This window comes from Juglans regia, chromosome 13 (genome assembly GCF_001411555.2).
Source record: "Juglans regia cultivar Chandler chromosome 13, Walnut 2.0, whole genome shotgun sequence".
In the NCBI taxonomy this organism is placed as follows: Eukaryota; Viridiplantae; Streptophyta; class Magnoliopsida; order Fagales; family Juglandaceae; genus Juglans; species Juglans regia.
The window spans coordinates 20,914,922-20,927,278 of NC_049913.1; the positions used below are offsets into that span (position 1 = coordinate 20,914,922).

Sequence of the window (12,357 nt, forward strand, 5' to 3'; positions counted from 1 at the left end):
CTTATTATTTTAAATTTTCGTGTCACTCCAAACGGTAATATGTGGTCTTGCGAAAATGAAATGTTTGCTAAATTCTCATTATCCCTGTGAATTCGATCTTGGGATTTACCCTTGTATTACTTTGACAGCTTCTACGCTTGGAAGTCGAAATTAAAAGCTGATCAGGAAGCATATCTCCATACTGCACATCGCGATATGATCACAATTTAAACTTGTCATTCTTATATTAGCTATGCACTACTACAACAGAGTGAAACTTCAGAAGTTTTATTATTTATACATGTTTGAGAGGCTATATGTTCTCTTACAAATGGAAGCAAAAAAACTAAATCTCGGTAATCAGGCTTACTAGTTTTGTTGCTTTTAGTTAGATACCTCTCTCTCCTACATGTACCAGAGAGAGAATTCTTGAGAACCAAAATATGTGGGGAAATATTTACAAAAGAAAACGTTAAGGTACAGAAACACCAATTTGTAGAGATAGCAATGAAACTTAGAAGGCGTATGGAGGCATATCTCCAGCTGTACAACCAGTGTTTCACTCAGCTACGTAAGAAAGCTAGATGTTGATATTGATGTTGTCAAGCCAAAAAACTAGCTGCTGGGTTGAAGGCCTCACCTTAGGGCTTCCGCTTAAGCAAAGGCATGCAATCTCAAGCACCCACAACATCTCCCTATCATGCTGCTTATCATAAATGAATGGATCAAACACCTCATTCTGGCGATTCTCTCTCTTCATCTGAAATACCCAAGAAATTAAATCCTGGGATCCTTTCGGCTTGCACATGTCCATGGGCCTTTTTCCAGTCAGAAGTTCCAGCAGAACTACCCCAAAACTATACACATCTCCCTTGTAAGTTGCAACAGAGGCTTGTCCATATTCAGGAGGGATGTAGCCTAGTGTCCCTACAAGATCAGTGGTGACATGAGTGTCATAGGGGAGTATAAGCCTTGCGAGACCAAAATCGGCTAAGTGGGCTTCAAATTTTCCATTTAAAAGAATGTTACTTGACTTTATATCTCTGTGAAGGATATGGGGCTCGCATGATTGGTGCAAATACGAAAGCCCCCTTGCTGCCCCTTGAGCAATTTGAAGCCTAGTATCCCAATCTAGGGAGGATGGGCCGTCAAGTTTTTCATGTAACCAATAATCCAAGCTACTGTTTTCCATGTAAGAGTATATTAAGAGCCTGTCATTTTTGTACATGCAATACCCTTGAAGATGTACGAGATTTGGATGCCGAGCTCTTGAGAGGGCTTCGACTTCAGCACGAAATTCTCTTTCCATCTGACCACAGTCACCGGAGAGACGTTTGATTGCAACTTTCTGACCATCAGGGAGGGTGGCTCTGTAAACCAGACCAAATCCCCCACAGCCAATGATGTTTGCTTGGTCAAAATTGTTGGTAGATTTCAGAAGGTCATCAAGGGACAGCTCTTTATTATTCTCCATGTTTTGGAACAAAACCACTAATCTTGACCCAAGGTCATCCAAATCTTTACCGTTTGTGTCAGCATCCTCTCTCTCGGGATCAATCTCTCTTCGGCTAGTTGCCCGCAACACAATCATGATCGTAAGGACAAAAAGGAAAGTTGTTCCAGAAACAATCCCAATAGCAATTCCAATGATAGGTCCTCTGCTTGTTCCTGAGTTTTTTGGCGATCTAGGTCTTCCTTGCTGTACTGATGGATGACAAGAGGATCCACAAAAGTTATTACCTTCAAAGCTTGAATTTGGGAATGTTTGAAACTGGCCTCCTGAAGGGATCTCCCCACTTAGATGATTGCTCGCAACGTTAAACTTGGACAAAAAGCTGAGTTTTTCCAATTCAGGTGGTATTATCCCTGTAAGATTGTTGTGAGACAAATCCAGAGTCTCTAAGCTTCTCATCCCCGATAAATTGCTTGGAATTTTTCCAGACAAATCATTAAATTTCAAATCCAAAATATGGAGCCTTTTCAGTTTGCCAAACTCTGGCCAGAGTGTTCCACTAAGATTGTTGTGACTTAGGTCCAGTGTTGGTGGAAAGCTCGAAACTTGATTATACTGCAATCCTCTTGCACTCACATTCCTCTTCAAGAAAAAGGGGAAATCTGGGGAAGGTTCCTCCAATGAGATATTCCCGTACATGAGACTCTCTAAACTTGTTATGTCTTTTGGAATTTCCCCAGTAAATGAGTTGTTTGATAGGTCCAAGTAAAAGAGATATTGAAAGTTGCCAAACCACTCTGGGATTGATCTGCCCAACCGGTTCCATGATAAATCCAACAACCGCAATTTGGTACAACTGCTCAGCCATTGTGGAATTGAACCAGTGAGTCTACAATTTGCAATAATGAGAACTTCAAGGTTTTGAAATTGCAGATTAGGATCAGCAGGCAATTCCTCATCATGGAAGTTCAGGGTCAGGACCAAAGCGGTTAGGTTCTTGCATTGCTGTAGGATTGAAAGGGCAGACGAAAGATTTGAGAGACTGGAATTGGAGAGTGAGAGGTAAGAGAGACTCTGAAATGTCTTGAAGCTTTCTGGGATTTCACCACTGAAGTTGTTCCGGGCAAGATTTATGTTGCTCAAAAGTCGACAAGAGGGAAGATTAGCAGGCACAGGCCCAGTGAACCGATTAGAACCTAAATCAAGAGAGGCCAAACTAGCCATTTCTACACAATTAAGATAAATTGGACCCTCCAAGGAATTGTTCCTCAAATTAAGCAAAGTGAGACTGGATGAATTGGACAAGGACGGTGGTATCTGACCAGTGAAATAGTTTGAATGGGAGACAAAAACCTCTAACCTTGTGAGGTCATAGAAATCATCTGGGATACTTCCTGTAAAGCCATTAGAGGATATATCCAAACGAAGAAGGTTAGTAAGGTTACCGATTCCCCTGCTTAGCGGACCAGAAAGCTTGTTGTCTTGAACACCCAACCGCTTCAATCTCTTTAGTCCATATATATCATCAGACAAACCACCAGTGAGATAATTCGTGCCGAGATAGAGGTTCTCCAATGAGCTACAATTCCCCAGACCCGGTGGAAGATTACCAGAGAAGTCGTTTACGGCTAGATTCAGAACCTGAATTCGCGTTGAATTATGGCAGATGCCAGCGGGAATAGAACCTTTCAAGCCGTTCTGAGATAAGTCGATGGACTGGATTGAAGGTAAATCAATGCTTGCTGGAATCGGCCCTGAAAATCTGTTAGAGCTCAAGTCCAGTGCCTCTAAATTCGGCAAATGAAACAGTGAAACAGGAAGCGAGTCTCGGAGGAAATTTAGCGAGAGATTGAGTGTTCGGAGCTGTTCCAAGTTGCCTAATGATTCAGAGAGTCTACCATTTATTCTTCTACTGTGGAGCTCCAACTTAACAACTCTATTGTAATCGATAGGTTCGTTCAAACTGAGGGAGGAGGAAGATTGGCAAGTGACGCCTGACCAAACACAGCAATCAGAAGAATTGGTGCCCCAACCCTCGATTACCGACTCCAAACCCTTCAAGAAATCCTCCAACGCCGACAGGTCATTTGGATTGCACGTCATGTTCTGGGAATTCAGAAGGCGGGATTGGAAGCAGAAGCAGAGAAGAATAATCATCAACCAGAAACCTTGAGCACCCATATTTGAAAGAGCACACCGACAAGAGAGAGAGAGAGAGGGAATGAACAATCAAGTGGCAGCAAAACCCTTTTCCAGAATCAAGATATCAAGAGTTGGATCGATTGTCTGGACCATTTCGGTTGAGAAGCAAAATTAAGCAGCAGATACAACCCAACCCAAGTACAGAGACAGGAAAAAAAAAAAAAAAAAAAGGATGAATGGAAGAGAGAGCTTTATATCAAAGTAATGGGTTTTGCATCTTGTGAAAACAATAAAGAGAAAAGAAGAGAAAAAGGGAAAGTAGCACACCTGTCGGATATAGAAATGGAATAGGCAAAAGGGAAAATTGGTGGCTCGACTTTAACACGCTTGTGGGTCTGGACTCTGAAAGAAAGAGACGATTCTCTTTCTCTTCCAGTTGTTGTATCTTTCTCTGTCAGAGCCTGCTTTAGAGGAGATTCTTTTTTGCGGCAGCCAAAACAGTTGGGACTACAGAGAATGAGAGAGAGAGAGAGAGAGAGAGAGGGAAAACTGTAGATTGAGAGGGCCAAATTCAAAATGCCAGTAAGATATGGGGAAGTAACGTGTGCTTTGAAGATATATTAATAACGAAGACAACTTAGGGGATGGTGGAGCCTGTTGTCGTGAGAGAGAAGTCAAATGGGTGGTTGGCGACACGTGCACTGTATATTACGACTAATATTACATATAATAGTAAGGGTACAAGTGTCGTATTATTATTTAAAAATAAATAAATAAATATGAGATTTATATAAAAAATAATAATTTTTTAATAATAAATTTTATTCTTTTTTAAAATGACTATATAATTTTTGTACACTCCACACATTATTCTATAAATCTAAATTAAAAATCTCATAACATGATATTCTTGTATAATATATTAAAAAATAAATTCAATTAATCAACGTAATTATGTAATTTAATTAAAAATAAATTTAATTTAATAAAAATATTATAAAATAATTAGAAACAATTTAATCATGTAACAATATACTTATATTGTTATGGGATCCACTATAGTAATATGTTATGTATATTGGAAGTAGATTTTTTCTATTTTAAACGTTTATTATTATATTTTTTGATAAGTAAACGTTTATTATTATATAAAAGTATTTAAGATATAAATATAATAAAAAAAATTAAGAAAAATTCTATTTGTAGTCTTCAAGTGGGGACTGCACGTGCAGGTACATTATTAAATGAGAGAAAACATAATTTTAGGAGGGATAATTTTATAATTTTAAAAAATTTTAAAATTAAAATAGCTTAAATTTATATTGCAGTCCTCAAATGAAAACTGTATCTAACATTGCTCAAAAATCAATAAGCATTAGGCTGCTTTTTTCTTCTGCTTCTGTAATAAAACGGTGAGCCCTCCATTGTTGACAAAATATGTATTGCTCACTAATTACGGCATTTATATATTTGTTATATGTAAAGTTATTCCAATCCCACTAAAAATGATCTGGCTGCCATCATGAAAAAATGAAAATTATGCCTTCTTCTTCTTTTTTTTTTTTTTTTTTTTACTTTTTATTAATCAATCAGAAAAGTACTTGGAACTTATTACGATGTCGTTTAGATTCGAAGATGAGTTAAAATGAGTTGAGATAGATTGTGAATAATAGTGAGATGAGATATAAATAGTAGTGAGATGAGTAAGTTAAAATTACTTAATAATAGTGAAATGAGTTGAGATGAACTGTGAATACAAACGAGATCTTGACTTTGATTGGCTTCGTTTGGTTACGCAGTTTAGATGTAACGAGATAAAATGTTTTGTTGAACAAATTTGAGATTTAAAAAAATTTGAATTGTTTATTATATTTTGTGTAGAAATTTTTAAAAAGTTGTAATAATTTTATGAGATGACATGAGATAGTTTGGTTTTGTGTAACTAAACCAGTCCTCATTCTAAACTAAATTCATTTTAATTTTAATTGTTTTTATGTAATTTTTTTTCCTTAAATCTAAGCAGGTTTGGGGGGTGGGATGAGATACAAAATTATTATCTCATCTCATCTCATCATCATACATTTTTCAAATTTTTTTATAAAATATAATAAACAATTCAACTTATTTAAATTTCAATTCATATTTTTTAAATTTCAAGATAATAATAATACTAAATTATAATATTTTAAACTCTCAAATAAAATATAAAATTCTTATTTCATCCTCCAAATCTGTACTAGTCTCATTTTCCTATTTCGAAAAAATTATAAAAAGTATAAATTTTGGTAGTTGTGAGAAAAGTCTAAAATGATTATTAATTGGAGGATAGAAATAGAAATTGCATTTCCTTTTGACAAATTTAGTTGTCATTTTGTAATATATATATATATATATATATATATATTTGTGTTTTGTAGATTTGACTGGCGCTGCATATTTTTGTGGGGAATGAAAGGGAAAGAAACTAAAGTCAAAGAAGAAAATGCTAAATAATTTTTAAAGTCAGCCGCAAAGGTTAGCCTATAATAAAATAAGAACAAAAATAAGTTTGCCGTTTAAAAACCAAAGTCTACAAATCCATAATTATTGACCAAAATCTTGCCAATTGTTCAACACCAATTTTTCTCGAAGGATCCTTCCGGAAAACAAAGAACGCGGAAGATGCTCTCCCAACAGTCAAAGAAAAAAACAGAATGAACTGCATCATTTTTTTAATATAAAATAATTAATTTGATCAATCACATTAATAAAATATACAAAAAATACGTAAAAGTGACTATATATAACAGAACTCAAAAAATAACATCACGTATTATCAAATGTGATGTGTGTGTATCATTGTTCGTTGGCCATGCCTACAGTCCTTTGCTGTACTTCATTTGAATGGTAAGGGATTCATATTTCATTTATTAGAAACCTGGGTGTTCCATGTTACAAGTAGCACCTGATGATTGAATCAAATCCCAACATCTGTTTACTACAATTCTCTGAATTTAATAAAACATCATCTCTTATGGAAATGTCTCCATGCTGAAACTTAATCATCCCAGAACATTAGTGATAAACAGTTTTTTGACTAAAGAAACTACAGACAACGAAAAAATTAAAAATGTTAATCAGTTTGCCCCTAACTTTTCCATGTGATCTTCATTCCTGATTGATATACCCGATGAAGGTTCAGACAGATAAATGGAGTGTTGCTGCTGGTATGAGGTGCAACTCGACTCAAGTATCTGATGTGGAAGCACCATTTCTGGTTTAGCATATGCTCCACCCACAAGGACTCTTTGCTTCTTAATCAACCTTTCACCTTTGGGACTCTCGGCTGGGGAACTGAGATGGCAACCAGAATCTGGAGTCAATGGTTCATGGTGAGATGAGAAAGATTCATCAATGGAAAGGCTGGCAGGGGCACGTTCCTTGGCAGCCTTGTCTTGTAGGGGACCCTCGGAGGTTGGGGCAGGGGTTGCTGGGTCAGTCTTATTGTCAGAATCAGGGCAATTGTCACCTGATGCTGGACCTGGGACACCAGAACCAGATGTTTCTGAAACAACTCCACCAAGTCGTTGTTGCTCCTCGATTATCTTCTTCAAGTATTTGCCCTGGGCTTCTATCCGTAACTGTAGCTGCCTCTGAACCTGTTATGCTTGAAAATATGCAGAAATTACAGGTTTGGTGAGAGTTGACAAATTAAGACTCCAACATGTCCCATTGCACTAGGGCACCAAAAACATAAATGAAAAAGACTAATTGCATCCCTGTCCCATTCTCCAACTCAAATTTACTTAAGTAGAATAGGTCACATGCTCTCTCTTTCCCTCAGAAAAGCTAGATTAAGGGGATGATAAGAAAGATAATGATGAAAGAAAAACTAAATCAGTAGCTTATACTTCGGATTTTTTTTTTTTTTTTTTTTTTTGCACTGGGTGTCCAAGAACAGCGTCCCAACTAATCTCGGGGTGCACAGGCCCTCGGCAAGGGGTTTTCCGCAAGTGCACCTCGGGTAATTCAAGGGAAAAATCCCCCAATCCGATGGCCCCTAGAGATTGTTTGCACCCAAGGGAATTTGAACCTTAGACCTGAGAGGAGCATACCCCCAAGCCCAAGGCCTTTACCACTTGAGCCAACCCCTAGGGGTTAAGCTTATACTTAATTTGATACTAGTAACAAAGAGAAAACATGCCTCTAATTGCTCATGCAGTCGCTTCTGCACCTCCATCTGCAGCTTGAGGGCTTCATTTATTTGCATCCCACTGCAGAAAGGAAGAACACTCTCTTTCTCATACCAAGCAGCCAAATAACAAGCCATTTTGACAGTCAGATGTTATCGGATGTAATCATAATTTGAAAAATTGTATGTCCTTATGTCTTGAACACTTGAGAACATCAAACAAGAAAGGAAAATAACAACGATATAAATGGAAATTTTGCATCCAGAATGTGGGAGCTGTTACTGTTTAATAACCTACTAAATGAGTATATTATGGCATGAACAACATGGTAAAAATAGCAGCTGTACTTACGATGAACCATCCAAACTTGATAGCATATCCCCAGTTTCTTTCTTATCAGCTTTTTTCCCTTGCATCAAAATTTAAGAATAAGTGAAAAAAATAATGTGAGGCAGCTATGATCATTGATCATACATCTTCTCTATGGTTATCATCACAGAGAACCTGCCCTATACACTGGTCAATCAGAACATAGTTGCCATCATTGATGTAATAAATGAACATTGAACAAAAGAAATCGGTTAACCTACCATCTGATGATGAGTCCGGGAGATATTTTGCAAGCCGGTATTTCTGGATGCATCACAAAAACAAAGTCAACAAAAGTGACAGATGACAATGAATTTTAACATACGAATTCCTCAAACCCATCCACAAACATTCTGGAAAAAAAATCAAGTATGAGATAAATGGAAGAAGGAATTTTTGCATAGCACAGAATCAATCTTTATATACCTGTAAATGGCTTTTGACATGATATATTGTTAGACCTTGAACACCCATTACTCTGAGGACACCTTTGGGTGTAGCCCCTGGAAACAGAACCCAGAAAGAAAAAGAAGAAAACCATTTACAACAATTCCAATATTCACAAATAATAATTAGCATAGGATTTGGTGAGTTTATCCATTGAATTTTGGTACTCCTTCAAGAGAAATTTAAGACCATTTGATTAGATTTTTATGCAATTCACACATTCTTCCTCTCAGTGGTGTAACATTTTATATGAGCAACCTAGCACCACGACCTAGAAATGAGTTAGGGTACCTATTTTCCTCATAATCAACTTGTACACACAGGATTAGATATGTAAGAAATCATTCTGAGTTCATATTCCCCCTTTGGAAAGTGACAACTTAGATATTTTAGAAAGAAAAGGGCATAAGTAGGGCTATTGCAGCCCTTGCTCAATGTGTGATGAATTCACACCATACAGCATTACTAGAACCCCAAAAAATGTTACTTCTGTTTGTTTCTCCTATTGTTTCCATCACTTTTAACTTACAAGAAGAGCCTGGCGTTCCCACTTATTGCGTTATAGCATCTAGCATTAGAAACTGATTCAAAATTGTAACAAAACAAAACTAGATATAGAAGTTAAAACGAGCAGTAGTAGACCCTATTAATACCAAATAATAGCCTGGCTAATTTACCCGATGAATCCTGCATCTTGCCAAATAAAGGTCACAGTTCAGAATTAGTAGAAATATGACAACGAACAACAAAACCTAATTAGGAATATAAAAGGTTGAGATGACTCACGGTCAGGCCCACCAAGTTGTGCCACAGCATCAACAAAACGTTCATGAAGCTCATGTGTCCAACGCAAGCGTTGCTTCGAGGCAAGACTGGCATTGTTGTGACTGTTTCCTCCAGTGATTGGGTCCATAACACAATCTAAATGCTGACCATGAACTAGCGAGTTTTTTTTGGACTAGGCTTGAATTATGAACACTCTTTGGCTGATACATCTATCATTTATCTAAAACAAGAAGGCCAGAAGCTGTCAATAGTATGAAAGATAAAGAAAATTACAAGACATGTTGCAGCTTCCTAGAACATGAGGCTGGAAATATAAGAATGCTCCATAGAACAAAAAAATCATGCCGAAGAGAATGAGGAAATTGTTCTTGAAATGACACATGTAACCAAGAACATTGGAATGTAAGCCATTAGCTTCATATTAAAAAGGCAGCAATTCCTCATTGCACAGATCTTGGAATTAATTTCAAGCATCATGATGAACTTAAAAGATATCTGGGCAATGAATGTGCATGTGCATACTCATATCTGTGAATTAAACAAACAAAGCAACCTCAAGTAGTTGTAATTAAGGAAACTTTTTTTTTTTTTTTTTTTTTATGTCGGGGAAGCTCTCCAAGGCAAGGCCCTTCGGACCCATCCCTGCAGAGTAAACTCTGGTCCCATGCAAAAGGAAACTTTTTTTTATCGGTAGTTGTAATTAAGGAAATTCCCTTATTAATGTAGCAGTGAATCAGATCTGATAAAAGAATAAAGGATTTAGTAGAGAAAATACAATTATGGAAGGAAGCAATGCTCTCTTAAACAATATACCCTCGACAGTTATCACAGAACGTCTACTAGAAATAGTGACAGGACTCTATCTTTACATAAATTCTTAATATTCTTCTTGACAAATGTGTTCCATAACATATCTCCATTTTAGACAGAAGCAACCAAAACAATATGAGTACTTTGATCACATGAATAGTTTACCTCCAAAAGTTATTCTCCTCCAATATATTGAAAGGTATTAGTATGCCTAAGAGAATTGACACTTGCCCTACAGTTATATGATGAACATATTTAACTAACAAGTACCAACAAAAGATATGTATAGGACAACAAAACTATTCCATAAGCTATCTACAGTCACATATACACTGTAAACAAAGGCAACGACTTGTAAACTAGTTAAAACAAGATCCGTATCTAAGTACTCGACAGAAACTGTGTAAGACTCTTAAGTTATAAACATCAACTTTCCTTTTTCTTCTTCTTTTTCCCATTTGTTTCAGTGTTTTCTTATTTTTCTCTAAGCCGCTTTTTGGGAATGTTCAGCTTCGTTTGTTTAATTAATGAAGATTTGAAAATTCACTATCTATGTGTAGGTTAAAAGTTTAACCAAATCAGAATCCAATAGTCCTAAAGCCTTTTTTTTATCAATGGTTGTGCCTTTACATCATGACCAATAGTTTAACTAAATCAGAATCAATGGTTGTCTATATGTCAAATCCCTTTACATGGGATAAAGGAAAGAATAGCAAGACAGAAAAATCCATTGAACTAGAAACATGAGAGCGTCCAAACATTTGACATATAGAGAATAATTAGGGTTTGAGAAACTTCCCACAAAAATTGACATGACAGATTAAATTCAGAGAGAAAGTCCTACAAACATCTTCCCTGTAAATATAGACGAAGAACAATGACGACATGACAAGAGAGAAACAAGTCAAAAAGTAAACGCAACAACCAAAGATTTTAGCAGTTAAGACTATATATTATTTCTGGTTGTATATGCATACGAAAATATATAAAGAGCCAGACACTACTATGAGGAGAGACGTACCCAGATCTGCTGCATTCATCTCGGGAATCAAAGCCCCTCCTCCTTTCAACTCTCCCTCTTTCCTCCCTCAAACTGTACCGAAATTGAAAATACAAACGGGAATTCGATAGGAAATTATTCCCTCTAAGGGTATTAAAGGGAGCTGAAAAACGAGAAACAACAAAACCGAGTCTTGACCAATAGCCACCCAAAGTCCGAGTCTTTGCCCTTTCCTCCAAGTTTAATTCTCACCCTTTTCTGCTGGGTAGCTTTTCATTAATTAATTTAACTTTCCCTGTTCATATATACAACTTTGAATACAATAATAAATATTACCATAATAAAAAACGATATAGATTAACGTAATTATAATCAAATTATACCTATCATATTTGTGGGAAAGTACGTAATTATTATCAAATCATGAAATTAAAAAGAAGTAAAATAATCGCTAAAAAAAATTCAGAGAGAGAGAGAGAAGCAGAGCAATGCATTAATGCGTGAGGATGATACAAAAAGGTTTACAATTCTTATTAGTTTAATTTGGACTGCAGTGATATTAACAAATTCATCATTGCATAGTGATCGACTTCGACGGAATCTGTAGAATAATATTCCGTTCCTTGTCCTAAACAAATCACAAGTATTCCGGCAATCTCGTCCTTTTCCCTCACCTCATTCTGACAGAAAATTATGTTGTTTTTTTTTTTGGATTATCTTTCGTTGTGTTATGTCTTTTCATCCAATTGGAGAGTCATGAATGGATTGGATCATCAAAAAGCTCAAATGTCCTTTTTTGCGTTATGGTGGTCAGAGCAGCTGTTCAGCCACAATGTCTCATGGAGAGAGCAGAATTCCTTGTTTTTTTTTATGGAATCAATGGTAAACCCTCCTTAAACAAGTGGTATATATATTGGCCTAGTCAACTATTTCAGGATCGGATTATAAAAAAGAATAATACTACTCATCATCTTAATTCTCATTATCCTCCTCATGATCATTTCAACTCTCGGATTGTTTTGGTTCGTCATTTTGCTTAAACACAAAAAGGCTGTGCATAAGAGTACAGCAGCTTGTATCAATATACCTGTTTTCCACTTAGAACAACCTCTCCCCTTCACTTTCACTTCACAGTTTAATTTCATCATGGCGGAGACACAAGCGCCCTCATATTGTCCAAATACCATGCACGTACCCAT

At 36.4% G+C, this 12,357-nt stretch overlaps 2 protein-coding genes across 4 annotated transcripts; both read right to left on the reverse strand.

Moving 5' to 3' along the window:
- Nucleotides 1-248: 248 nt before the first annotated feature.
- LOC109006276 (phytosulfokine receptor 1) lies at nt 249-4,123 on the reverse strand. The gene is made up of 2 exons (XM_018985508.2): nt 3,902-4,123; nt 249-3,718 (listed from the first exon to the last, which is right to left on the reverse strand). The coding sequence occupies exon 2, from the start codon at nt 3,611-3,613 to the stop codon at nt 560-562; it is 3,054 nt and encodes a 1,017-aa protein (XP_018841053.1). The 5' UTR covers nt 3,614-3,718; nt 3,902-4,123; the 3' UTR covers nt 249-559.
- Nucleotides 4,124-6,452: 2,329 nt separating this feature from the next.
- Nucleotides 6,453-11,438, reverse strand: LOC109006254 (myb family transcription factor PHL7-like). 3 transcript variants are annotated; one of them, XM_035684794.1, is made up of 8 exons: nt 11,180-11,438; nt 10,324-10,390; nt 9,349-9,568; nt 8,542-8,618; nt 8,337-8,379; nt 8,098-8,155; nt 7,758-7,827; nt 6,453-7,212 (listed from the first exon to the last, which is right to left on the reverse strand). In XM_035684794.1, exons 3-8 carry the CDS (start codon nt 9,473-9,475, stop codon nt 6,691-6,693), a joined length of 897 nt encoding a protein of 298 aa, XP_035540687.1. In that variant the 5' UTR covers nt 9,476-9,568; nt 10,324-10,390; nt 11,180-11,438; the 3' UTR covers nt 6,453-6,690. The 3 variants fall into 3 exon arrangements, with proteins under 3 accessions (XP_035540687.1, XP_018841040.1, XP_018841015.1); XM_018985495.2 differs by lacking the exon at nt 10,324-10,390 and having other exon boundaries at nt 8,098-8,146; XM_018985470.2 differs by lacking the exon at nt 10,324-10,390.
- Nucleotides 11,439-12,357: the final 919 nt, after the last annotated feature.